The 27,160-nt window shown below is 40.4% G+C and overlaps 1 protein-coding gene across 1 annotated transcript in view; it reads left to right on the forward strand.

Annotated features, from left to right (window-relative positions):
- The first annotated feature begins 7,815 nt into the window (after positions 1-7,815).
- The window catches only part of ARIH1 (ariadne RBR E3 ubiquitin protein ligase 1), a 122,169-nt gene continuing 102,824 nt past the window's right edge, over positions 7,816-27,160 (forward strand). The window contains exon 1 of the mRNA XM_044230994.1: positions 7,816-8,345. Within this exon, the coding sequence (XP_044086929.1) occupies positions 7,977-8,345 (369 nt within the window). The 5' untranslated portion in view covers positions 7,816-7,976. The remainder of the gene's footprint in view (positions 8,346-27,160) is intronic.

A 27,160-nucleotide genomic window follows, 5' to 3' on the forward strand; every position in this document is an offset into this window, starting at 1 on the left:
CCAGCTTCTAGTTTCATTGATACGTTCTACTGTATCTCTGGTTTCTCCCTCATTGATCTCAGCTCTAATCTTGATGATTTCCCTTCTTATGTGTGGAGTTGGTTTGATTTGTTGTTGATCCTCCAGTTCTTTAAGGTGTAGAGACAGCTGGTGTGTTCTGGATTTTTCAATTTTTTTGAGCAAGGCTTGGATGGCTATATATTTTCCCCTTAGAACCGCCTTTGCTATATCCCATAGGTTTTGGACCGAAGTGTCTTCATTGTCATTGGTTTCCATGAATTGTTTCAGTTCTTCTTTGATCTCCTGGTTGATCCAAGCATTCTTAAGCAAGGTGGTCTTTAGCTTCCAGGTGTTTGAGTTCCTTCGGAACTTTTCCTTGTGATTGAGTTCCAGTTTCAAAGCATTGTGATCTGAGAATATGCAAGGAATAATCTCAGTTTTTTGGTATCGGCTGAGTCCTGATTTGTGACCCAGTATGTGGTCTATTCTGGAGAAGGTTCCGTGTGCACTTGAGAAGAATGAGTATTCTGTTGTTTTAGGGTGGAGTGTTCTGTATATATCTATGAGGTCCATCTGGTCCAATGTGTCATTCAATGCTCTTGTTTCTTTGTTGATTTTCTGCTTCGATGATCTGTCTAATTCTGAAAGAGGCGTGTTAAGATCACCTACGATTAGTGTATTCATATCAATATGACTCTTTATCTTGATTAAAACCTAACTAAAGAGGTAAAGGATCTATACTTGAGGAACTATAGAACACTCATGAAAGAAATTGAAGAAGACACAAAAAGATGGAAGACCATTCCATGCTCTTGGATCGGAAGAATAAACATTGTTAAAATGTCTATACTGCCTAGAGCAATCTATACTTTTAATGCCATTCCGATCAAAATTCCACCGGCATTCTTCAAAGAGCTGGAGCAAATAATCCTAAAATTTGTATGGAATCAGAAGAGACCCCGAATCGCTAAGGAAATGTTGAAAAACAAAAATAAAGCTGGCAGCATCACCTTACCTGATTTCAAGCTTTATTACAAAGCTGTGATCACCAAGACAGCATGGTACTGGCATAAAAACAGACACATAGACCAGTGGAACAGAGTAGAGAGCCCTGATATGGACCCTCAACTCTATGGTCAATTAATCTTCGACAAAACAGGAAAAAATATACAGAGGAAAAAAGACAGTCTCTTCAATAAATGGTGCTGGGAAAACTGGACAGCTATGTGTAGAAGAATGAAACTCGACCATTCTCTTACACCGTACACAAAGATCAACTCAAAATGGATAAAAGACCTCAACGTGAGACAGGAATCTATCAGAATCTTAGAGGAGAACATAGGCAGTAATCTCTTTGATATCAGCCACAGCAACTTCTTTCCAGATACGTCTCCAAAGGCAAAGGAAACAAAAGCGAAAATAAACTTCTGGGACTTCATCAAAATCAAAAGCTTCTGCACAGCAAAGGAAAGAGTCAAAAAAACAAAGAGGCAACCCACGGAATGGGAGAAGATATTTGCAAATGACAGTACAGACAAGAGGTTGATATCCAGGATCTATAATGAACTCCTCAAACTCAACACACACGAAACAGACAAACACATCAAAAAATGGGCAGAAGATATGAACAGACACTTCTCCAATCAAGAAATACAAATGGCTATCAGACACATGAAAAAATGCTCATCATCATTAGCCCTCAGGGAGATTCAAATTAAAACCACATTGAGATATCACCTTACACCAGTTAGAATGGCCAAAATTAACAAAACAGGAAACAACATGTGTTGGAGAGGATGTGGAGAAAGGGGAACCCTCTTCCACTGTTGGTGGGAATGCAAGTTGGTGCAGCCTCTTTGGAGAACAGTGTGGAGATTCCTCAAGAAATTAAAAATAGAGCTTCCCTACGACCCTGCAACTGCACTCCTGGGTATTTACCCCAAAGATACAGATGTCGTGAAAAGAAGGGCCATCTGTACCCCAATGTTTATAGCAGCAATGGCCACAGTCGCCAAACTATGGAAAGAACCAAGATGCCCTTCAACGGATGAATGGATAAGGAAGATGTGGTCCATATACACTATGGAGTATTATGCCTCCATCAGAAAGGATGAATACCCAACTTTTGTAGCAACATGGACGGGACTGGAAGAGATTATGCTGAGTGAAATCAGTCAAGCAGAGAGAGTCAATTATCATATGGTTTCACTCATTTGTGGAGCATAACCAATAGCATGGAAGACAAGGAGCGTTAGAGAGTAGTAGGGAATTTGGGTAAATTGGAAGGGGAGGTGAACCATGAGAGACTATGGACTCTGAAAAACAGTCTGAGGGGTTTGAAGTGGCGGGGGGGTGGAAGGTTGGGGTACCAGGTGGTGGGTATTATAGAGGGCACAGCTTGCATGGAGCACTGGGTGTGGTGAAAAAATAATGAATACTGTTTTTCTGAAAATAAATAAATTGGGGAAAAAAAAAAAGAATTTCAACTTCACAAGATTGTAAGGACCAAATTAAAAACATACACACACCTGCTGTGGCATAGAGACTCAATAATATATTTGTTCAGTTCATGCCCATTATTTGTCCATTCATTCAAATATATCCATAAGGTGATAAAACAAACTAGAAGCACGGTATACCACAGAGAAACATTTCTTTGGAAAACTTGTTATAAACCCACTTTTTGGGGGCATCTGGTGGCTCAGCTGGTTAAGCAACTGCCTTCGGCTTAGGTCATGATTCCAGGATCCTGGGATTAAGTCTCGTAGGGCTCCGTACTCCACAGGGAGTCTGCTTCACCCTTCTGCACCTCCTCCCACTCTTTCTCTCAATCTCCCTCTCTCTCTCTCAAATAATAAATAAATAAAATCTTTAAAATAAAAACCCACCTTTTCCTTCAAGTGGTTAAGTCATTAGGACAAACATGTTTCCTTTTGGGGGGATGATCATTTGCTATTTTTTGCTGGAGTATAAGCACACATTAAGGCCAAATTAACGTGTCTTCCAATTACAGGGAACACAGACACTATGGTACATTTTGTACATTTGCCTACTTGCACGAGGGCATGTACTCTCCTTCTAGTTCCAGCATTATCTTACCACCTGTTGTAGATGACTACTTTCATAAAATCTTAAGTTCAATAATAGAGTCCTTAGGGGCACCTGGGTGGCTCAGTAGGTTAAAGTCTCTGCCTTCAGCTCAGGTCATGATCCCAGGGTCCTGGGATCAAGCCCCACATCGGGCACTCTGCTCAGCAGGGAGCCTGCTTCCTCCTTTCTCTGACTGCCTCTCTGCCTACTTGTAATCTCTGTCTGTCAAATAAATAAATAAAATCTTAAAATAAAAAAAAAATAATAGAGTCCTTAGACCCTATATTCCGGAAGAAAGATAAATTAGAGAAAGGACTGTAGTCAGGAATCTCAGGTTCTATTTCAGTTATTAGTAACTCTACCAGACTTCTAATGAAGCATATAACTTCAGTTCCTCTAAGCCTTATTTTTACCAAATAGAACTGGTATGATAAAGGGTGCCCGGGTGGGTCAGCTGGTTGAGTGTCTTTCTGCCTTCGGCTCGAGTCATGACCTCAGGTCCTGTGATTGAGCCCTGTGTCATGCTCTCGGCTCAGCAGGGAGTCTGCTTCTCCCTCTCCCTCTGCCCCTCTCCCTGCTTGTGCTCTTCCTTATGTAGGTAAATCTTAAAAAAAAAAGAAAGAAAGAAAGAACTGGTATGATAAAATCTACCTCTCAACAATGATGTAACACTTAATTGTGGTTTGTAAGTACACAGATTTTTTAAAAAAGATTTTATTTATTTATTTGACAGAGATCATAAGTAGGCAGAGATGCAGGCAGAGCGAGGAGGAAGCAGGCTCCCCGCTGAGCAGAGAGACCGATGAGGGGCTCAATCCCAGGACTCTGGGATCGTTACCTGAGCCCAAGGCCGAGTCTTTAACCCACTGAGACACCAAGGCGCCCCCAGACAGATGTTTTTAAAGAAATTTAAAGTACTCAATCAGTTTGTTAGTATCTCTCTGCACTTTTGCTAAAATTTAATCTTAAATTTATATTAAAATTAATTTTTTTTTTTTTTTACCTACTGCCCGGTAAAGCACAAGAACTAAAACATTTTTTAAGAAGGCAAAAAATGCTGCATTAAAACAAACTTTATAAACAACATGATAAAAAGTAATTTCTTGGGGCCCCTGGGTGGCTCAGTGGGTTAAAGCCTTGTCCTGTTGTTTACAGATTACTGTACTTCTCGCTGGTAAACACAACAGCTAGAAAGCAGTATACCAACAATACCTTTAAGATCAAGTCACTTAAAAAAACATTGTATGTGGGTCATCCCTTGGACAATTTGGGGCCAGAGAGAAGTTGTTATACTTGTTTCCTTAAATAGCACTATAACCTAACCTGATTCCAAGATAATTTCCAAAATATCAATGGAATGAGTGTTGCTGAAATTCTGGTTATGAAGGTTTATCCTTGAATAAGAGGCCCCAAGATTCAGAAGCCCTATGATGTTGCCCATGATACTGACCAAAAAAGAAGTTATGAGACTATGGAAAAGATTTCTGAGAAAAAAGCAGATCAATACTCTTCCTCAGAAAATGAGAATGATTGAGGCCATGTGCATACTTGCACAATTCAAAAAAAATATCAATTAAGAGATTATAAACCCAACTGGCTATAGTTTTTCCCAAAGGTGCAAGGTGACTTATGACACTTTTTTTAAGTTCTAATTTTGTGAGCACTTCTGTGTTGGGCACTATGTCAAGTGTTTTAAATATATTATTCATCTGATGCTCACAAATAATCTTATGAGAATAGGAATTATAATCCTCCAAAGTCAAGCTCAGAGAGGTTCAGTAATTTGGTCAAGATTATAGACAGCAACTGGAGGAGCACAGGCAAATTCAGGTCTGTTTCCTACAAAGCCTAAGCTCTCAACATTTATCCTGTGCTTCTCATCAACTTTTTTTTTAGGATTTTATTTATTTATTTGACAGAGAGAGATCACAAGTAGGCAGAGAGGCAGGCAGAGAGAGGAGGAAGCAGGCTCCTTGCTGGGCAGAGAGCCTGATGTGGGGCTTGATCCCAGGACCCTGGGATCATGACCTGAGCAGAAGGCAGAGGCTTTAACCCACTCAGCCACCCAGGTGCCCCTCAACATTTTTTACATAAACTCAGAAACTTCTGTCTTCAGCCCTACCTCCCCTGACCTTCTGTCTTGTACACTAGTAGATATAACTGCCTATTCAATATTCTACCTGGATGTCTAACAAGCACTTCAAATTTAACGTGTTTCAGTAAATGGTACCTCCGTTCACCCAGTTCCTCAAGCTCCAAATCTAATACCCATCCTTGATTCTTCTAACAATCCCACAGTTAAGCCATCAGGAAAGCTATTGGCTTTACTTTCAAATTATACCTGAACGACTTCTCATCATCTCTACTATCACAACTCTGGCCCAAGCCATTATCATTATTCACCCAGACTGCTGAGAGAGCCTCATAATGGGTCTCTGCTTTCATAGCCCATTTTTCACAAAGCAGCCATAGTTCTTATTTTTTTTTAGCCATAGTTTTAAAAAATGCATATTATATTATTTCATTCTTCTGCTTAAAACCTGTTAATGACTCCCTTTGCAATAATGTAAACTTCTTAAGATAGCCTATAAAGCTCTGCTGCCCCCCTGCCTTGATAGGCCTTCTCTGACTTTATCCCTTAACACTCTCTTCTTTGCTCAGCAAGCTTGTCACATTGGCCCGTATGATTTCAAATTTCTCTGCGATGTGAAGTTACCTACTATGAGAGGATTTGGAAAGACAGCAGTGGGGGTTTGAGAAAACTGTTTAAGAGGCAGAACAATTCAGAAAAATTTAACAGGATTGCTGGATGGTGTTGATTGTTCAGTTGTGCTTGATAACTGGAATTTAACGATAAAATGCATGTGATTATGCAAACTTCTCCAAATTGCTCTAGTACCAAAGGGGACAATAAGGATGGTAGGATTTATTCAAGGTAGGGGTAGGATGAAAAAAATGGGGCAAAGGAGTTATGGGTACTTCCAAGTGTAACTGAATTCCCCCCCACCCCAAACAATGTAACGATGGGGTAGAGAGAAAGGTTGCTAGTCTCCTCAGCTTACCCCAGCTGTGGCAACAACCTAGACTTGCTAAGTAGAAATAGAATCAAAGGACCAAGACCTACCAGCATTTCTGTTAAAAGCTTTAAATTACAAATCCAGATTATTTTGGGAAATTCTGATTATTTAAACATTTACAGAATTGACAAATGGGTAGAAGCTTGTTTACATTTTAAAGGCATTTTTCAATTTTAAAAATCCATTTCCAAAGGGAATCTGTCATTTTAACAGTAAGATTTATCAGTAAATTAGGGATTCAGATTTTTAAAAATGTCTAATCTGGTCAATCCTTTAGGTTATCCCAAGAGGGTGCTTTCTTAGACCTCTTCCTCCTTCAGGACACTTCTCTGGTTCTCCTGCCTTACTTAGAAAGATTTAAGTCCATTCTTAGAATGGCATAAAATACTCTTACTGTCCTGACCCTTAACTTGCCCAATATTTTCCCATTTATCCTCTTTGCGCTATAAGCTACTGAGACGTAAACTACTTTGCACCTACTAAGCTTTTGTTTCTGTTACTCTCAGTCTAGATCAACTTCCCTACCTTCTCTGTTATACTCCCAGCCATCAATCAACACATAGCTCACACACTACATTTCTAGGTAAGAGACAAGCACTGTCTTTCTGCTATATTTGGTCCTTGTAATTCCTATAACTGCTTGTCTTGGGTTATATTACAATGCATTTTATATACTCTGTAGTACCTAATCCGTTTTATGCATTATAAAGCATTTTTATGATTGATGTTTTAGGTGACCCAAGCTGCTGAAACAGGGAGTGTTCTGTGTTCCTGGTCAAGTCCCTTTCCCTTCGAGCCTCAGATACACAATGGGTACTGGTGGTTCCGTGAAGACGAGAGAACGAACGTTTGTAGAGCCCTTACACGGTGCTCCATTAAGGAAAGCCGCGACTGTTTACATTGTTTAGGGCCCTGAATAGGTAGATTCCTGCTGAGCTGAGTTCAGGAAACGCTTCTCTATATGACGTCACTATGAGCGACTTAAAAAACCAAGGTCTGTCCCGGAGTACAGAAGCGGAACTACTTAAAACGAGGTTCACCTGTCCCTCAGTTCACAGGTTCCGCCTGAAAAGGTTTCCATTTAGTAGCTCGGGCAGTAGGAACGTGAGCTCAACAGCCAAGGACTTCCCCGAATTACTCCAGGGTGGACGGGAAGTGTCTCCGCCGCCCGGTGGGAAGGCTACCTTCGCTAGATTCAGAGAAGGGGGTGCATCCCTATGGCCTGCGGCAAAACCCAGCGCCGGGTTCAGGAGCGCTTCTCTCGGTAACGAGGAGGCTGCACCCTCCTCACGAGCAGGATTCACTGGTGTTGGACCACAGACGAAGCGCAGCCGGAACCCAGAGGGCGATTCCCGCGGTGCCGCGCTCCTGGGGCCAGGCCGGGCCGTGGGGTCTCCCCGTTCTCCACGCAGGGGCGGCGGGGCGGGGCGCAGTGACGCCAAAGGAGTGACGCGACGACGCAGCGCGACGCGGTGACGCACGCCCCTTTGTTGGCTCAGTAGCGGTAGCAGCGGCCGTGGAGGTGGCGCTGGGGACTGTTTTCTCTCGGAGGCCGGAGCGGAGCCGCGTCTGACTGAGGCGGGCGGCAAGCGGCCCCCTCGCTCCCTCCCTCCCTCCTCCGCGCCCTCGCCGCCGCCGCCAGCCGCCAACCGCCAACCGCCGCGCCCGGGGAGGAGCCGCGGCCCGCGGGGCCGGAGCCAGGCCTGCGTCCGGACATCAGCCGGAGCCGGAGCGAGAGCCGGGGCCTCGGCGTCCCCGCCCTCTCCCCGCCTCAGGGCCAGCGTTCGCCGGGCCCTCGCGTGTCGCGCCATGGACTCGGACGAGGGCTACAACTACGAGTTCGACGAGGACGAAGAGTGCAGCGAGGAGGACAGCGGCGCCGAGGAGGAGGAAGACGAGGACGACGATGAGCCGGACGATGATAATCTGGATCTGGGCGAGGTGGAGCTGGTGGAGCCCGGGCTGGGCGTCGGCGGGGAGCGGGACGGACTGCTGTGCGGGGAGACGGGCGGCGGCGGCGGCAGCGCTCTGGGGCCCGGCGGTGGCGGTGGCGGCGGCGGCGGCGGCGGCGGGCCAGGGCACGAGCAGGAGGAGGATTACCGCTACGAGGTGCTCACGGCCGAGCAGATTCTGCAACACATGGTGGAATGTATCCGGGAGGTCAACGAGGTCATCCAGGTGAGGGTGGCCGCCGCGCTGGCTTGACCTGGCCGGACTGGGGAGCAGATTCGGCGGCCCGAGGGGCAGGCCTGGGCCTGGTGCGCAACTCAGCCCGATGCCTCCCGGCCCTGTCTCCTCCGCTGCCTCTGCTGGGGATAGAGGGTGTCGAAAGCAGACATTCGCCGGTTAGCCGGGTGTGGGGAGGTGCGCTGGGGGCGGTGCTTTCCAGGTCTTGCTATGGCGGAGGCCTTCGGCCGCCGAACACTTCTCTTGCGGGCAATTCCTGCCTGTCCCTGGGCCCGGTGTCCTTCCTCTGGCCGGAGGAGCGCCTACAGGGGCGGGGCGGGGCGGAGGGGGGGGTGGAGAAGAGCAGCACGAACGCGGCCCCTGAGAGGGTTATCCCGGCCTTCATTCTCGCTTGAGCACTTTTGGAAGGGGTTGGAGTAGGCCTTAGAGCAGCTTGGTGTACGGTTGCCCCAAGTGGGCACCGGTTAATAAAGAAATGGATCTGCTTGGCAGTCTTAAGTGCCTTACTTAAAGGTGGGGGAAGGGAACTGTTTCTCGGAAGAGGTGCTGATGGACCTTCTTTTCCCATGGTGAAGCTTCTGCTCTCATCTTTTTATGTCGTTGCTGGCTGTTTGGGACCTAATGCTACTTTTCATTGGTAGTCAGTGACTGACTTGAAGCTGTTGGAATGGCTACTGCTTATTGCATACCCAGCCTTGCAGCTAAAACAACAAAACGCAGTGTTACTGTCTAATATTAGACAAGACTCTATTGTGAGTTAGAAAGTAGGGGCTTTCTGCTTCTGGACCCTTTTCTCTGATAATTTTTATTTCTTGGTGAGTTAGACTTGGTTTAAGTTGATAACACAACTCGTTTGATCTCATGGGTCAGATTTTGCATTTTTGAGCTTTAGGAAGTCCAAAGTTTACATTTGTTTGGGAAAAAAAATTATGATGAGGGGTCAGGGATACGATTGAAGAGTAAAAATGAAGTTTTGACTCAGTGCAACTTTTAGAAAACACTAGTTACATATGAGGAAACTATATACAGGAGCAAGTTACTATTGCCTTCTTCTACCTTACTCATTACTCCCCTCCCCCCCAATTAATTGGTTAACGTTCACTGGGAAATTGGCAGTAGTATGTCACCGCTACTTGTTCAGTTTGCGTGAATAGCAGATTTTTACAGTATTGTCTAGTAAGGAATACTTTCATTGAAACGTCTATTTTGGCTCATTTGGAGACCCTCTTTTGAATAATAGTAAGTAAATAAAATCTGATATATAGTGGGACTACTAAACAGTGGACATCTCAAACTTTATAGGGATACTGCAGTCTGAGGAGGAAATTGAAGGTATATAGAAGGAAGATAAGTTTTATTGCTCTTTTTCTGCTTCTAAAAATATGACAGTTCTTAGGCCACTAAGTTGAGACTTTTTTCTTTTTTTGAGGAAACTTTATTAAAAGAAGTTAGAGTAAAACCTTTAATTCTCTTTTCATTATTTACCACCACAGTACATAAAATCCAATGTTTTCAAACTTGCCTGTTTTATTGACATGTTAGGCCTTTAAAAACTCATGGATAATGGATATTTATTATTTAACTTATTTGTTTTCATGTAGTAAATCTCATACAGCTTTTTTCAGCTCTTAGGTGTGTCTTAAGCACTGAGACCAAACCTTAGAAGTTCTTCATGTCACTCCTGGAACAGGGATGTAGCTAATGCATATGACATCATTCTTTCTTTGTTAGTTTAGGGGAGAGAGAATAAACACAGATGAACTGAGCTAATAAGGACCACAAAATACTAGGGGGGTTTTTTGTTTGTTTGTTTTTAAGAGGTGTCCATGCCTGATTTTTGAAAACTATCTTTTTCTTTGTTGACCTCATGTTAAGGTCTCTTAAATGGCATTCCTGAATATATGAATTTCAGTTCCTTGTTAAGTTTATATTTTGAAATACCAGTAAAGGAAAGAATAGGGTGTATCCCAGGTCATCTTTTTTCCAAATGGTGTGCTTCTTAGATCTAAACTAGGCTTTGGTTGTGGCAATTGTTTTTTTATGTTAGATTTAAACTTAAAAAGTTACACTGGTCATACATGCATACTCTAAGAAAGAAATGACTAGGCAAGGAAAAAAAAAGACGAGATCTACACCAAAAGAGATACATAAAATTTGAATTTAGTTATCTTTTCAGACCTCTGGGTGAGCTATACATATATTTTAATAACATCAGAATCATACTATATATTCTCGTTTTCAGTAGAAAAAAGCAGTTTATGGAAACAGAAGGAGTCTCAACAGTTTTTTCTTGTTAATAACTTTCCATTTTCAGTGTTTACATGATTATAAATCTAGACTAGTTTATTTAATCAGTCCATTATTATTGGCCTTCCTTTTTATTTTCTAGTTTCTGGCTCTTACTAACTTCATTGGGAATATCGTCATAGATAAATCTTTGAATGTTTTATTTTCTAGGATAGATTGAATTGCTGAGTCAAATGATGTGATTATTTTCAAGGCATTTGATACATACTACCTACCACATTGCTTTAAGAAAGGCTATGTTAGTTTCCCCCCACCAGGCAGTGCTTAATTAGGATAAAATAGTCATCATTTTAAAAATTTGCTTTAAAAAAAAAAAAGGTGAAGAGAACTTTTAACATGTATCTTAGGACATTGGTATTTCTTTTGTAATTTGCCCTTTGCTTTTGCTCATTTTGAGCCCTTTTTGGGATTTTTTATTGCTTTATAAAACCTCTTTATATTCGTTGAGATTTTTAAAGATCATTTCTCTAGGTTTTTTAGTTGAAAAAATTGTTTAATATGGCCATAAGTTTTAAGTTTATCAAATTAAAACCCCTTGTTTTACTTCACATTAGAGAGCTTACTGTTAATTCTAAAAAATTTTAAATCCCCTGCTCCCCAGTGCTACTTTTCAATATGAAATCAGGTATGTTATTAGTGAATTTGAAAATAAATTTGCAGGAGATAAAGATTGAAATGTGAAAAGATTGCCAGATTAATTTTTCCTTGGGAATTTTATTACTACTTTGGGAAGAGTAATTCTGGGCAACAGTAGATAATACTGTAATTTGTAGATATCTGCGGGTTAGTTTTAGCTTTCATATGAGTTAACACTTAATGTTTTAGAAGACTCTTGGTTTTCTAGCTTTCGTAACTCTCTTGTTATAATTTGTTTAGTTTTGCTTTGTTATATTTAAATCTTTGTGGCTACCTAGATTACTTTGTGAACTTTCAAGAATAGATCAGGGGTTTTGTTTAACCTATACAAATATTAAAGAAGTACTAAAAGCCCTTAACTTACCCAACTTTATTTATTTATTTATTTTAAAGATTTTTTATTTTATTTATTTGAGAGAGAGAGACAGTGAGAGAGAGCATGAGCGAGGAGAAGGTCAGAGAGCGAAGCAGACTCCCCATGGAGCTGGGAGCCTGATGTGGGACTCGATCCTGGGACTCCAGGATCACGACCTGAGCCGAAGGCAGTCGTCCAACCAACTGAGCCACCCAGGCGTCCCCCAACTGTATTTATTAACTAGTATTATTAGTTAGTAGTAGTATTATTAACTGTATTTATTAACTAGTATTATTGAACAGTGGATTTCTAATGTAATTGCTTTAGCAGCTTGGTAATTTATTAAACACCACACAGTTCTGCAATTGAGAGGCCTTTAAACTTGCTATTCTGTGCTTCCACAACATTATTCAGCAAATGTTGGTTGTGCTTGTGTGTGTATGCCAGTCTCCGTGTCAACTAGATTAGAGGGCATGGTTCTTGCCTAAGGAGCATATAAAGGTGGGGAACATAGAGGTCCTTGGGCTTCATTCCCAGAGATTGTTGTTCATCAGTTAAGTCTGAGTTGGAGCCTAAGCATTTATATATTTTTAGCCACTCCAATGATAGTTCTTAACCACTGGGATAGTCATAGTTCATCTACTGTCATGATTTTGATGCAGGGAGAATGAGTAGAGTGAGAAGGTGGTAACCCTTAGGCATATCCCTTTTTAAAATTAATTAATTAATTTTAAAAGATTTTATTTATTTGAAAGAGAATCAAGCACAGCAGGGAGAGCTGGAGAGAGGGAGAAGAGAAGTAGGCTTCTCACTGAGTAGGAAGCCCCATGCGGGGCTCAATCCCAGGACCCAGAGATCATGACCCGAGCTGAAGGCAGATGCTTAACTTACTGAGCCCCGGGAATACTACTTTTAAGTAGTACTGCAGAGGAGGAGCATGGGCTGATGGATAGGAGTGGTCACAGAGAAGGTATAAAGAAGTGGGTGGGTGTCTTGCTTTTTTAAGATTTATTATGCTAAATAGCCTGTTTTAAAGACAACAGATCTCTTTACAGGGGAAATTTTCTGGTGGCTGTTGAAGTTTTTAATTTTATTTCAGCTATTTATTTAACTAAAAGACTTAAAGAAATTCTAAGGTGAGGTTTCAAGCATAAATTGAGAGGCAGTGTATACCAGCATTATTGACTCAGAGTCAGTTCTAGCCCTGGCTTTTTCCTCCAAATGGCAAGTGTTGTTTACATCTCAGAACCTTCAGGTTTTTTTGTTTGTTTGTTTGTTTTTTGTTTTAAAGATTTTATTCATTTATTTGACAGAGATCACAAATAGGCAGAGAGAGAGAGGAGGAAGCAGGCTCCCTGCTGAGCAGAGAGCCCGATGCGGGACTCGATCCCAGGACCCTGAGATCATGACCTGAGCCGAAGGCAGCGGCCTAACCCACTGAGCCACCCAGGCGCCCAGAACCTTCAGTTTTTGTTTTTGTCTGTTTGTTTGTTTTAATATGGGAAGTAGTTAAGAGAGTTGAACTACTAGATTGGTTTTTTTTTCTTTTTATATTGATTTTTTTTTTAATCTAACATCCTTTTATAATCTTAGTTAATTGGAGATGCTCACTGTTTCAGAGAAGTGAATTGAAGTGTGCAAATCAGGATGAACTTAAATTGGCTAACTTATTTGGGTAGGGAGTGGAAGAGGAAGAGGAAGGGGAGAGAGGTGTGTATCTTGAAGCTGTTAATAAAAAGTGTTCAGTATAGTTTATTCCTCTTGAATATCTGTCTTTTCCCACCTGATCTTGAACTTATTTGAGCCATAAGTTTTAAATTCTATTAATTCTTATTAAATCGCTTATGGCAGTAGTCCTGTGAATCAGACTCTGGGCGTGGGGTCCAGCCGTTGGTTTAAATGAGCTTTCCAGGTGATGCTGATGCAAGCTCAAGTTTGAGAACCACTGATGCAGTTGAAATTTAACAGCGTTTCTCAGTGTGTTATCAGTATAGTGATAAATTACAACAGAGTTGGGTTAATGGTGGAAGGCAAGTTGTTTAAGAAACTAATAAAAGGGAAATTTCAAAAGTGCTTCACAGCGCTTGCTGGGCTAATAGAGTTGGAGGGGATTTGTCATTATTACTGGTATCCTTCAGATAAAGTGGTCTTTAATTCAGTTATTTCAAACATGCAAACCAAACTAGTGGCACCTTACATTCTAGGTTGGAGCACTTGATTTTCTTTCCCCTTCTTTTTTTCTTTTAACACAAAAATATTTGAGTTTCTTTATTTAATATGCTGGAAAAAAATAAAAGGTTTTGGATACTGTAACTGCTCCGGCTCAGTACTATAGTAAATAGTGAAGAGAATATGTGAAGACATTCTCAAGGAATTGATGATCTCTTTGAATTTAGACACACAAAGCTATTGGGTCAGAAAGTCTTTTCATCAGGTGCTAAGTGGATAGTAATAGGTATTCATGGAAGAGAAATCTGTGGGTGTTATCTGGCTAGGATTGGATGGCTAGGATTTGGGTAGATAGGAAAAAGGGATAGAAAGCCATTTTAAGAAATTGAAGGAAGTGAGAACAAGGAAAGTGTCCGAATAATGGTGAGGTTCACTAAAGTAGAACAGAGTTTGTAAATTGTGGGTGGTAAGGTTGCAGAAACTGGAAGGTTTGATACTCTGAAGAAAGGCAGAAGCCATCAGATTAGATTCCTTTATTTTGGGTTTGACATATGGTAGCTGTATGTATTAGTTATCTTCAACTCCACATTTCCGCAAAATTCAGTGGCTTAAAAACACTATCTTAGAATTCTGTGGGTCATGTTCTGGGTGCAGCTGAGTTAGGTTAGGTGCCTCTGGCTCAGGGACTCATGTTAACTCCGTTAAGGTTGCAAGCAAGGTATCAGCTAAATTGCAGTTCTTAAGGCTTGAGGAGGGGAGATTCCCCTTCTGTTGTCAGGCCTCAGATTTTCACTGGCTGGTTGTTGGCCAGAAACACAAGTACCTTGCCATGTGGGCCTCTCTGGAAAGTGGCTTATAACAGTTTCTTTTCCTCAGAATGAAGAGTCTGAGAGCCCCTAAGAGAGAAGACAGTCTTTTTATAATTTCATTTCAATTGACATCCCATCACTTTGTCCTGTTCTACTTGTTTTAAGTGATTAACTGTATCCACACACTCAAGGGGAGGAGGTTGCACAAGTGTGAAGATGATGAGGTGAGGGATCCTTGGGGCCATCTCAGAGGCTCTTCCATCATCTACATACCTTTTGGCTTTGTCAGGAGGTGAAGGACAACCATTGTATAATGCTTATCTATCCATTTAATTTGTATACAAATGAGAGGCATAGTAGTTTGGATTTTTTTACTTAGGATTAACTATAAATTATTTGTATTTGGCTTTAGATGATAAGCATTCTTAATTACTTTCCAATAGCTAAGATTAAAAGAAATAGCTTGCAGTCTCTTAGAATTGGAAGAAATTTGAGATTCTTCAGTCCAATAATTTTTTCCTTTTTTAACTTTAGCTACGAAGTGGAATCACCTGGGGATTTTTTTTTCACACTTTTAATTGTAGTTGTAAGAAACAACGATAGCATAGCGATCCCACATACCCTTTGCTGATTTTTCTACGGTGATACCACCTTGCAAAACTATAGCATAATGTCACAACCAGTGAGTGTATTGACATTAATGTGATCTTACTCAGATTTCTTGCCCTGAGATTTTTCTTTTAAAGGCAGGCACTCAGACCCCACAACAGACTAAGCAGTGGGTCTCTGGGAGTTTGGACCACGCATTGTCATTAAACAGAAATTTTCCCTGGATTATTTTAATGCACACCCAGGGCTGAGAGTCCTTGTTCTTGTTTGTTGTCTCGAAGAATCCTCTCAGTAACATTCCAATCTCTGCTTAACTACAGATAAATGACAGTGAAGTATTTTGTGATGTAGCTCATTTCAAATTTAACTCTTGATTTTTTTAAAATGTAATTAAAATGTGCTATTGTAACTTTACCTATTGTTCTTAGGGTCACCCTTTTGATAAAGTTGTTTTTTAATATAATTGTTGTGTTGGAAGCTTTTCTTCCTGAAGTTAATGAGACCCTCTTTCTTTTCTTTTTTTTTTTTTTTAAAGATTTTATGTATTTATTCGAAAGAGAGAAATCACAAGTAGATGGAGAGGCAGGCAGAGAGAGAGAGGGAAGCAGGCTCCCTGCTGAGCAAGAGCCGGATGCGGGACTCGATCCCAGGACCCTGAGATCATGACCTGAGCCGAAGGCAGCGGCTTAACCCACTGAGCCACCCAGGCGCCCCAACCCTCTTTCTTCATACAACAATGAACCTGTATTTTTGATAAAATTTTGATAAAATTGGCTGCTTTTCTATTTTCTACTAGATACTTTGTCTTAATAGGCATAATATCACAGGCCATAACTTGGCTAAGACTTCAACAATATACAGGTCATCTTTTGTATGTTATCATACTATTATTTGTTGCTTTGTTAAATAGCTTAGTTATTCCTTTTAAATGATGGGATAAATGTAAGAGTGAGGATTTATTTGGCTGACATTTGATGATCACTTGTGAAAGAATGAACTATAATCAGAGATTTCTAACCTGGGATAGTTGTATCCTTTGGGGCATATGGAGATAGTAGTGGCAGTTTTTACCCTTTCTTCCTCCAGCATTAAAAAAAACTACTTAAAACAGAGCAAAACAAGGGCACCTGGGTGGCTCAGTGGGTTAAAGCCTCTGTCTTTGGCTCGGGTCATGATCTCAGGGTCCTGGCATCCAGCCCCGCATTGGGTTCTCTGCTTGGCGGGGAGCCTGCTTCCCCCTTTCTCTTTGCCTGCCTCTCTGCCTACTTGTGATCTCTCTCTCTCTCTCAAATAAATAAATAAAATCTTAAAAAAAAATAAAATTAAGAAAGAGCAAAACAAAACTGCCCAAGTGAGTTAAAATGTGGGCCATTGTTGGGTCTTTAGTTCTAAGAGAATAGCACGTTTTATAGAGTCATTTGATTTCCATAATCACGTAAGAATCCAAATTTTTGCTTTTTTCCTAAACTTTCATTTTAACAGTGATTGGAGGTCATCTGGGATTATTTTGAATAATGTCTCATTCTCGATGTATCTTTGTGAATAGTTGATGTCCAGTTGGTATTTGAGTTAAACTGATGGGTAGTTAGTATCTCGGAAGGCAGTTTAAGAAGTTCTTACTGAAACAGCAGCGTTCTTGCAGATTAACTTTTTAGAGCTCTACTTTTTTCATTTTTAAAAATGAGAATGCTAGTATTAGGGTCAAAAGGGTGTGAGGATTTGAGTGAGAAATGCCAGATACTGTACTGGAAGTTTTTCCATGTAATTTTTTTCTTAATGTAAACATCATTCAATAGCATTTTTCATTTTTGCTATGTTCCATTTAAAGGAAGTGTCAGAAGTGACCTGACACTTAATACATTTTGGCAAAAAGTACAGCAGATAATGAAGTATTAGGTAACATTTCCTTATTACTAAGACATTTGTTTAGACAAAGCTAAGAATAGCTATAATCCAGACACTTCCCCCAGGCTTACTTTGCAGTCTCCTTTGAAACTGTCATACTTCTAATTCAAATATTAACAGACTCTAGTTGCTTGGTAATAGATCCTTTCTCTTAATCACAGTTGTACATTTTTAAGGGATTAAGTAGAAGCTAGAGACTAAGAAGTATTTTCTGATTCTTAGCAAGTATTTACAGGTAAAAACCTGTAAAGTGCGACATTTTGGACATGTATTTCTCTGAAATCCACTTGAAACCCAGATTTACTGCATTGTCTCCTCAAGGCTCTTCTTGCTTTAAATTACCAGTTAACTGTTCGTGGAATTTGAGAGTCACCCTTAATTTTTTCCTTCTGCTTTTCCCATATCCAATTAGCCCTGATCAAGTTATCTCTGAAATTTGTTACTCCTGTTCTTTTTACAAACTAATCCTAAGGCATCTTTTTATTTTGCCTCACTGTCTCTAGGCTTCCAGTCTATGTCATACTACCAAATACAAATGTAGTAGTCGTTTTCCTGCTAAAAAAAACTTCATTGTCCGCCCCTTCCCCCGCCCCTTACTATTATAAGTCTTGTCCAGATTCCTTTATATGGCATTCATGGCTTCCTCATCTTAGTGTCAGCGCATTTTTTTCAGTGTCAGCTGCTGCTGTTCTTGATTCTCCCATCTTCCCCAACTGCACCACTTATAATTTCTTTCCTTCTTTTTATTGCTCTATGTTGGGGTTATAATTTCCTAATACATATAACACATTTGTGTTTTCTTAAATTTGCTCAAGCTCCTCCCTCTTGTGTTACTCTTTCTCCTCTCAACTGCCTGATGTACTTCTATTCAGACCCTGCTCAGATACTACCGTATCTCTTGCCAGGTCCCTCTTTACCTTTCTAGTGCTTCCTTATCTTTGTTTGCATGGTGCTTCATGTAGATATTGGTATAGCCTGCATGAGGTTGAAATATAGCCATCCCAATACCTAAGTCTCCACAGCCAGATGTGAGGGACTTGAGTATGAGAGCTGAGTCTTCCACATCCATAGCATATGGCACACTAACAGTCTTTGCCATAGTAGAAACTCAGTAAATACTTGAAGTTTATCCTTGCCTAGTAAATGCTTACGTCCTCAGTTTCCTTATCATATACCAAGGGGAGCTAGGTAAGATTTTCTTCTGGTGCTAATAAGTTATTTTACTCTTTGTAGGTAATGCCACAGTCATAGTGTAAGAAGCAAGAAAAAAAAGTGTTTAAATTCCAAGAGGACAGCATTTATTTATTTATTTCACAGATAGAGATTACAAGTAGGTAAAGAGGCAGGCAGAGAGAGGAGGAAGCAGGCTCCCCATTGAGCAGACAGCCTGATGCGGGGCTTAATCCCAGGACCCTGGGATCATGACCTGAGCCAAAGGCAGAGGCCCTAACCCACTGAGCCACCCAGGCACCCCAAGGACAAGCTTTTTAAGTGCTTGGAATATATAGTGACATTTTTAAAGCTTATCGTTTGCATGTAGTTCCCTGGAACTTATATGAACTGACAGTGATGTAAAAACAATTGAGTCACTAATGCTGTAGTTCTCAAAGTGTGGTCTTTGAAAGCACAACTGTTGTATGATAATACTAAGACTTTTGCCTTTTTAAATGTGCTGACCTTTGTTCTAATGGTGCAGAATGCAGTGGGTAGGTAAAACAATGGGAATCCTAGCACGAGTCGCATCAGTGGCACCCAACTATACAAGTAGTCATTGTATTCTTCACTTCTACAGACAGTAAAAAAATAACATTTTTCACTTGGTCTGGATGAAGTAGTAAAAGTTACTAGTTTTATTATATCTTACCCCTTAAGTACACATCTTTTTCATAGCGTGGGTGGTAAAGTAGGCTTAGGTGGAGCTGTGTGTGGAGCACTTGGGCATACTAAAGTTACAGAGGGTGTCTTGAAGAAGACATCTGTGCAGTTTGATTTGTGAACGGAACAAGCCACTTGTTTGATGGAACACCCATTTTTTCTTGAATGACTGACTGGCTGTTTTTTTTTTTAGACAAATGGCAAACATATGGTGAATGTTTCTGCAAATGAATGAAATACACCTGTTATTTCAAGGAAAAGTGCTAACAGTATGTTTGCTAATGATAACATTTTTTAAGTTTTTAAGTGAAAATTAAAATTTTGGAAAACTTATGTTTGCTACTGTGAGACTGACTGCTTCCAACCAACTGAGCCACCCAGGCGTCCCCTGACTGCTTCCTAATATTTAAAAACTTCTGATGAAATATGGTGTAATAAAATATATCAATATTTGGAAGATCAGTTTAACTTTACCAATATTTTCCAAATGACCAATTTTCCATTGACCAATTTTGATACTTCACAGTCATGCATTGGTAAATGAACCATTCAGAGTACAAGATAGACCACCAAGAATATGAAAAGTTCTTTAACATGGTTTCAAATTCTACCTTGCAAACAGCCTTTAAGAAACAACCACTTTTTGCATTTTGGTGTAATTTCAAGAAGAATATCCATAATTAAGTGAAAAGCCTATGAAAGTGTTCCTCTTTGGGACTCATGGGTGGCTCAGTTGGTTAAGCATCTTCCTTTGGCGCAGGTCATGCTCCCAGGATCCTGGGATCGAGTCCCACATACGGCTCCTTGTCAGCAGGGTACCTGCTTCTCCCTCTGCCTGCTCTGCCTCTTCTGCCTGCAGCTCTCCATGCTTCTGCTCGCTCTGACAAATGTATAAATAAAAAATGCTCATCTTCGAAAAACTTACATATATATTTATTTATATATAATTTATACTAAATTAAGTTTATTTATATTAAATTTAAAAATATATGTGTGTGTATGTATGTATTTATTTTTTTTAAATGTAATCTCTATACCCAGTGTGGGGCTTGAACTTAAAACCCTGAAATCAGGAGTTGCAGGTTCTATCCACTAAGCCAGCCAGGAGCCCCAAGTGCTCCTCTTTTTTTCAAATTGCTTATTTTTATGAAGCCACATTTCCTTTATTCTTCAGATAAAACAACATATCCAAAAGGGGAGCCTGGGTGGTGCAGTGAGTTGACTCTTGGTTTCAGCTCAGGTCATGGACTCCAGGTCAGCCTTGAGCTCAGCACTTAGGACAGAGTTGGCTTGGGATTCTCCCTCCCTCCTTCTGCTCCTCCCAGTCATGCTCTCCAAAATAAAAAAAATTAATTTAAAAAAACCCCACAACACATCCAAGAGACTAAATCCAGAAGCAGATATGAGAATCCAGCTATTTTCTATTTAGCCAGGTATTAAAGAGACTTTGAAACATGAAATAGTGCACTCTTCTTACCTTTTTCTTCTTTTCTTCTAGCTTCTTCCTAGCTTTTTGTTACGATGTAGTTTTTTTCATTAAAGTGTTTTTTTTGTATCAATCTATAATGGGGTCTATTACTGTTATCTTAATGAGTTATTTTAAAAATTCTATTTTAGCAGCTAACATAAATATTAATAGTTATAACTCACGTAAACAAAGCTCTTTGGTGTCCTTAATTTTTTAAGGTGGAAAGGAGGTCTGAGACCAAAAAGGTTGAGAATTCTGAAATATTTTTGAATCATTAAGAAAATGGCATGTAGGCTTGCATAAAGGAGATAGGACTAACCACACTATTTGGATTTATTATAAATTAGCAATAGTTTATAAATTACAAATTAAGTATTACTGACTATTCAGAAAGTTCTTATTTATAAGCTATGTTAGATGCTCTGGGGGTTATTAACAGAAATACTAGCCTCTGTTGTTAAATAAAGTCTAGGAAATGTGAATAGTAAGGTATGACTAGTAGGGGAAAGATGGGATGGGAGGCTTAATTTTTTTTCAAGGAGGAGCTATAGAGATACCACTCAACATACTCTATTTGTTATTTTGTCTTTATTTTGATTTCTTACATTAGAATGAAAGCTGTGTGAGAGCAGGACTTGATTTTATTCATTGCTGCAGTCCCAGTTCCCGGAACAGTACCTGGTACATACTGGGTATTTAGTAAATATTTCTTTCTTTCTTTCTTTTTTTTAAGATTTTATTTATTTATTTGACAGAGAGAGAGAGAGGGAACACAAGCAGGGGGAGCGGGAGAGGGAGAAGCAGGCTTCCCGCCAAGCAGGGAGCCTGCTGTGGGCCTCGATCCCAGCACCTCTGATCATGACCTGAGCCGAAGGCAGATGATTAACGAGTGAGCCACCCAGGAGTCCTTAGTAAATATTTCTTATGTACTTTTATTTCAGTACCATTTTTGGAGAATATTTTGCTAAGTTTATAATTTTAGGTTGTAGTTACTTTCTTTCAGTACCTTAAAGATTCTGCTATTTTCTTTCTTTCTTTCTTTCTTTCTTTTTTTGCTTTATCTTGTGATTTTTTCCCCTCAATTTATTTATTTTCAGAAAAACATTATTCATTATTTTTTTCACCACACCCAGTGCTCCATGCAAGCCGTGCCCTCTATATAATACCCACCACCTGGTACCCCAACCTCCCACCCCCCCGCCACTTCAAACCCCTCAGATTGTTTTTCAGAGTCCATAGTCTCTCATGGTTCACCTCCCCTTCCAATTTACCCAAATTCCCTACTACTCTCTAACGCCCCTTGTCCTCCATGCTATTGGTTATGCTCCACAAATAAGTGAAACCATATGATAATTGACTCTCTCTGCTTGACTTATTTCACTCAGCATAATCTCTTCCAGTCCCGTCCATGTTGCTACAAAAGTTGGGTATTCATCCTTTCTGATGGAGGCATAATATTCCATAGTGTATATGGACCACATCTTCCTTATCCATTCATCCATTGAAGGGCATCTTGGTTCTTTCCACAGTTTGGCGACCGTGGCCATTGCTGCTATAAACATTGGGGTACAGATGGCCCTTCTTTTCACGACATCTGTGTCTTTGGGGTAAATACTCAGGAGTGCAGTTGCAGGGTCATAGGGAAGCTCTATTTTTAATTTCTTGAGGAATCTCCACACTGTTCTCCAAAGAGGCTGCACCAACTGCATTCCCACCAATGTAAGAGGGTTCCCCTTTCTCCACATCCTCTCCAACACATGTTTTGTTAATTTTGGCCATTCTAACTGGTGTAAGGTGATATCTCAATGTGGTTTTAATTTGAATCTCCCTGAGGGCTAATGATGATGAGCATTTTTTCATGTGTCTGATAGCCATTTGTATGTCTTGATTGGAGAAGTGTCTGTTCATATCTTCTGCCCATTTTTTGATGTGTTTGCCTGTTTCGTGTGTGTTGAGTTTGAGGAGTTCATTATAGATCCTGGATATCAACCTTTTGTCTGTACTGTCATTTGCAAATATCTTCTCCCATTCCGTGGGTTGCCTCTTTGTTTTTTTGACTCTTTCCTTTGCTGTGCAGAAGCTTTTGATTTTGATGAAGTCCCAGAAGTTTATTTTCGCTTTTGTTTCCTTTGCCTTTGGAGACGTATCTGGAAAGAAGTTGCTGTGGCTGATATCAAAGAGATTACTGCCTATGTTCTCCTCTAGGATTCTGATGGATTCCTGTCTCACGTTGAGGTCTTTTATCCATTTTGAGTTGATCTTTGTGTACGGTGTAAGAGAATGGTCGAGTTTCATTCTTCTACATATAGCTGTCCAGTTTTCCCAGCACCATTTATTGAAGAGACGGTCTTTTTTCCACTGTATATTTTTTCCTGTTTTGTCAAAAATTAATTGACCATAGAGTTGAGGGTCCATATCTGGGCTCTCTACTCTGTTCCACTGGTCTATGTGTCTGTTTTTATGCCAGTACCATGCTGTCTTGGTGATCACAGCTTTGTAATAAAGCTTGAAATCAGGTAAGGTGATGCTGCCAGCTTTATTTTTGTTTTTCAACATTTCCTTAGCGATTCGGGGTCTCTTCTGATTCCATACAAATTTTAGGATTATTTGCTCCAGCTCTTTGAAGAATGCCGGTGGAATTTTGATCGGAATGGCATTAAAAGTATAGTTCTGCTGTTTTCTGGCTTCTGTTTGTGGAAGAGAGGAAGCTTATTGAAGTCTTTAATCTGAGTGATTGTGAGATTTTTTTATTATGTGTCTAGTGAGGTTTTTTGTTGTTTTTTTTTTTAATCTTTCAGTTTTCCGATCCTTTTGCGTCTGTGAGGGTAATGTCTTTTTATCAGTTCTGGAAATTCTCAGGTCTGCCTTCATCCTCTTTCCTTCTGAGACTCCAGTTACATATATATATATTAGAGCTTTTTGTTATGTGCCAGTTGTGTTTAGTGTCTGTGTGTCTTACATTCTGTTCTTCTGCTTCAAATGGGATGATTTCTGTTGATTTATCTTCTGGGTCTCTAAATCTGTCTTTTTCCTTTGATCTGCTATTAAACACCTAATTAGTTCTTAATTTCCAATATTGTATTTTTTAATTCTAGAGTTTCCATTTGACGCTTTTTTGTAGGTACTAGTTTTCTGATGACTTCTTTTTCACCTGTTTTCTCCAGTGTAATAATCATGTATTCTTACAAGGTTTGTCACCTAATTCCAGTAGTAACTGTTAGTCTCTTCATATATTTTTTTCCCTTCCGGTTTTCAGTCATGTGTTCCTGCCATTTGACATACTTTTGATCGCATGCCGTATGTTGGTTATAAAGTATTTTAGAGGTTCTGGATGATGATTATTTCTGTAGAGAGGATTTTCATTCTTCCTTCTGTTTGGTGGTTAGAGTGGTGAATGATGATCTTAATCCAGTCAGGCTGAGTTCTAGTTCTGTTTAAAGATTTTATTTATTTTACAGACAGATCACAAGTAGGCAGAGAGAGGGAGGGAGGAAGCAGTCTCCCTGCTGAGCAGAGAGCCCGATGCGGGGCTCGATCCCAGGACCCTGGGATCATGACCTGAGCCAAAGGCAGAGGCTTTAACCCATTGAGCCACCCAGGCACCCCTCTAGCTCTGTTTAGTTTCAGTCTCTGATCTGCCTCTGGACCTTTAGAATCTTCAACTAAGGGGGTGCCTGGGTGGCTCAGTGGGTTAAGCCTCTGCCTTTAGCTCAGGTCATGATCTCAGGGTCCTGGGATCAAGCCCTGCATCGGGCTCTCTGCTCAACAGGGAGCCTGCTTCCCTTTCTCTATCTACTTGTGATCTCCCTCTATCAAATAAATAAAATCTTAAAAAAAAAAATCTTCAACTAAGAACCTACAGTATTCTTAGCAGTTCCTTCCCTAGGGATCTCAAACTTTAATCATTGACTCTCAAGACTGCTGGAAGCACCACTTATTATTTCAGAGACTTTTACCTTTAGATTTTTAGTTTTGGCCCTGTTTTTGGCCCAGGGATTAAGCAAATATCCTGAGGGAAAGACCAACCATTCCCCCATTCTTGAGACGCCCCTCAAATCTCAGTGTTAGTTTCCTTTTGGGGCTGTAATAACGTCTCACAAACTTAATGACTTAACACATAAATTCATTATTTTATAGTTCTGAAAGTCAGAAATCCAAATTGATGGATCCAAATGAATCTTAGTGGGCTCTCACCCACTTTTTCACTTCTGGAGAGACTAGCAGCGTTCCTTGGCTTGTGGCTCCTTATGGCATCTTCAGAGCCAGCGGTATAGCATCTTTAAATCTCTCTCTGACTCTTCCGCTTTTGTCCCCTTCTTCCACTTTAAAAAAATCTCACATGTGGTTCTTTAACTTTATCTTTTAATTTTATTTTTAAATTTTTATTTATTTTTAAGTAAGCTCTACTCCCAGCATGGGGCTTGAACTCATGACCCTAAGATCAAGAGTGGCATGCTCTACCAACTGAGCCGGTCAGGCACCCTGTACTTCTTTCACTTTGAATGTGATTCTCTGATTACACTGGGTTGACCTGGATAACCTAGGATAATCTCTTTAAGGTCAACTGATCACCAATTTTAGTTACCATCTACAACATTAGTTAATTTCCCCTCATCATGCAATTTTAACATTTATAGGTTGCAGGTACTAGGTATTAGGTGAACATCTTAGAGGGAAACACTACTCTCCTTGCTTGGAGAATTGATAAACACTCTCAGGTTAAAAAAAAAATCCCACCACTTTTGTAAAATCACTAGTGTTTTTTTAGCTTTCTACTGCCTTCAGACAAATAGTCTCTCGACATTGTCTGGCTTTTTCAGTCCTCGATAGGAATGCTGGTTTACCTCTTGGCTACTCTGTCCTACCTGGAAAGGAAAAATAAATACTCAAAAACTCAATGAATAGATTCTTAGTCAATGAGATTTGTCTTGGGGATTTTTGAAGCCTGCATTCCATGGGAGCAAGCAACTACTTTGTGGACTGTAGAATGCACTTTTGAACTTGGATTCCAGCCAGAAAGTATGACATTTTATAAAGATTATTTATTTATTTGACAGAGAGAGAGATCACAAGCAGTAGAGAGGCAGGCAGAGAGAGAGGAGGAAGCAGGCTCCCTGCTGAGCAGAGAGCCCGATGCGGGACTCGATCCCAGGACCCTGAGATCATGACCTGAGCCGAAGGCAGCGGCCTAACCCACTGAGCCACCCAGGCGCCCCCCAAGTATGACATTTTAAAGATTAGAGTAAGGACTCTCCCTAAAATGTGGGAAAATAATGGTATGGAGGGGAAAAAAGAACTGACTCATTAATTTTTACATAAGGGGAGACTCACATGACAAAAGTGTTAATAGCTGACATTTGTGAATGTGTTAGGTATTTTCACATGTATTAATTTGTTATAAATTCCAGGGAAATAGCATTATTTCCATTATACAGATGAGTAATCTGAAATTAGAGAAGCTGCGAAATGCATTTCTCTGTCAGAGACTGGTGGAGGTCCTTGAAACTGGGTCTTCTTGACTTTTAAGCTCTTTCTTTCTTAAAAACTTTTTTAAAGATTTTATTTATTTATTTGAGAGAGAGAGGGCAAGCAAGTGTAAGTGGGAGGGGCAGAGGGAGAGAGTGAGAGAATCCCAAGCTGACTCTGCTGAGCACAGAGCCCAGTGAAGGGCTCAGCATGGAGCTCTGAGATCATGACGTGAGAGGAAACCAAGAGTCAGTCGCTCCCCCTTTTAAGGCGCCCCACCTTTTAAGCTTTTTCTGCTATAGTAAACTTTTCAGATTTTAGTTGGACTATTTGAGCCAAATTCTTGTACTGTTTTCTTTGTATTTGTTTACTGGAACTTTTCAATACTAAAATGATTTTTCATTGTAGCTAATTGACTGTGATTTTAGATGAGTAACTTATATTAGTTACCTCTTGCTACACAACAAATTGCCCCAATGCTTAGTGGCTTAAAACAACAAACATATATTGGGGTGCCTGGGTGGCTCAGTGGGTTAAAGCCTTTGCCTTCGGCTCAGGTCATGATCCCAGGGTCCTGGGATCGAGCCCCGCATCGGGCTCTCTGCTCAGCAGGGAGCCTGCTTCCTCCTCTCTCTCTCTGCCTGCCTCTCTGCCTACTTGTGATCTCTGTCTGTCAAATCAATTAAAAAAAAAACAAACAAACATTTATTATCTCATGGTTTTATCTCAGGGACTTAGCTTGGTGATTATGGCTCAGGGTCTCTAATGAGGTTGTAATTATCTTGTCAGCTGAGGTTACAGATTTGGTTTGTGCTGAAGAAGTGCTTTCAAGATGGCTCACTCACTATCTATTGGTACATGGGCCTCTCTGTAGGACTAATGTCCTCCCTCCTCCAGAACAAGTAATCAAAGAAAGCAAGACAGATTCTGTAATGTCTTCTGTGACCTAGCATTGGAACCCACTGTGGGAGGAGGGGTCTAAAACAAATACCAGGAGGGAGGGATCATACAGGGCATCTTGGAGGCTAGTTACACAGATACCATATGGAAAGGAAGGGTTAAATACAGGGATATGGCTGTAGGGGTAGATTTTAGTTCTGGGATTATGAGATTTAAAAGGTAGATACTACTCTTTTTTTTTTTTTTTTTTTTTAATGCTACATTTAATGAGTAATAAAAAGGGAACTTGAAAGCCCTCCAAAGCTGG

Source organism: Neovison vison, chromosome 13 (genome assembly GCF_020171115.1).
Source record: "Neovison vison isolate M4711 chromosome 13, ASM_NN_V1, whole genome shotgun sequence".
Taxonomy (NCBI): Eukaryota; Metazoa; Chordata; class Mammalia; order Carnivora; family Mustelidae; genus Neogale; species Neogale vison.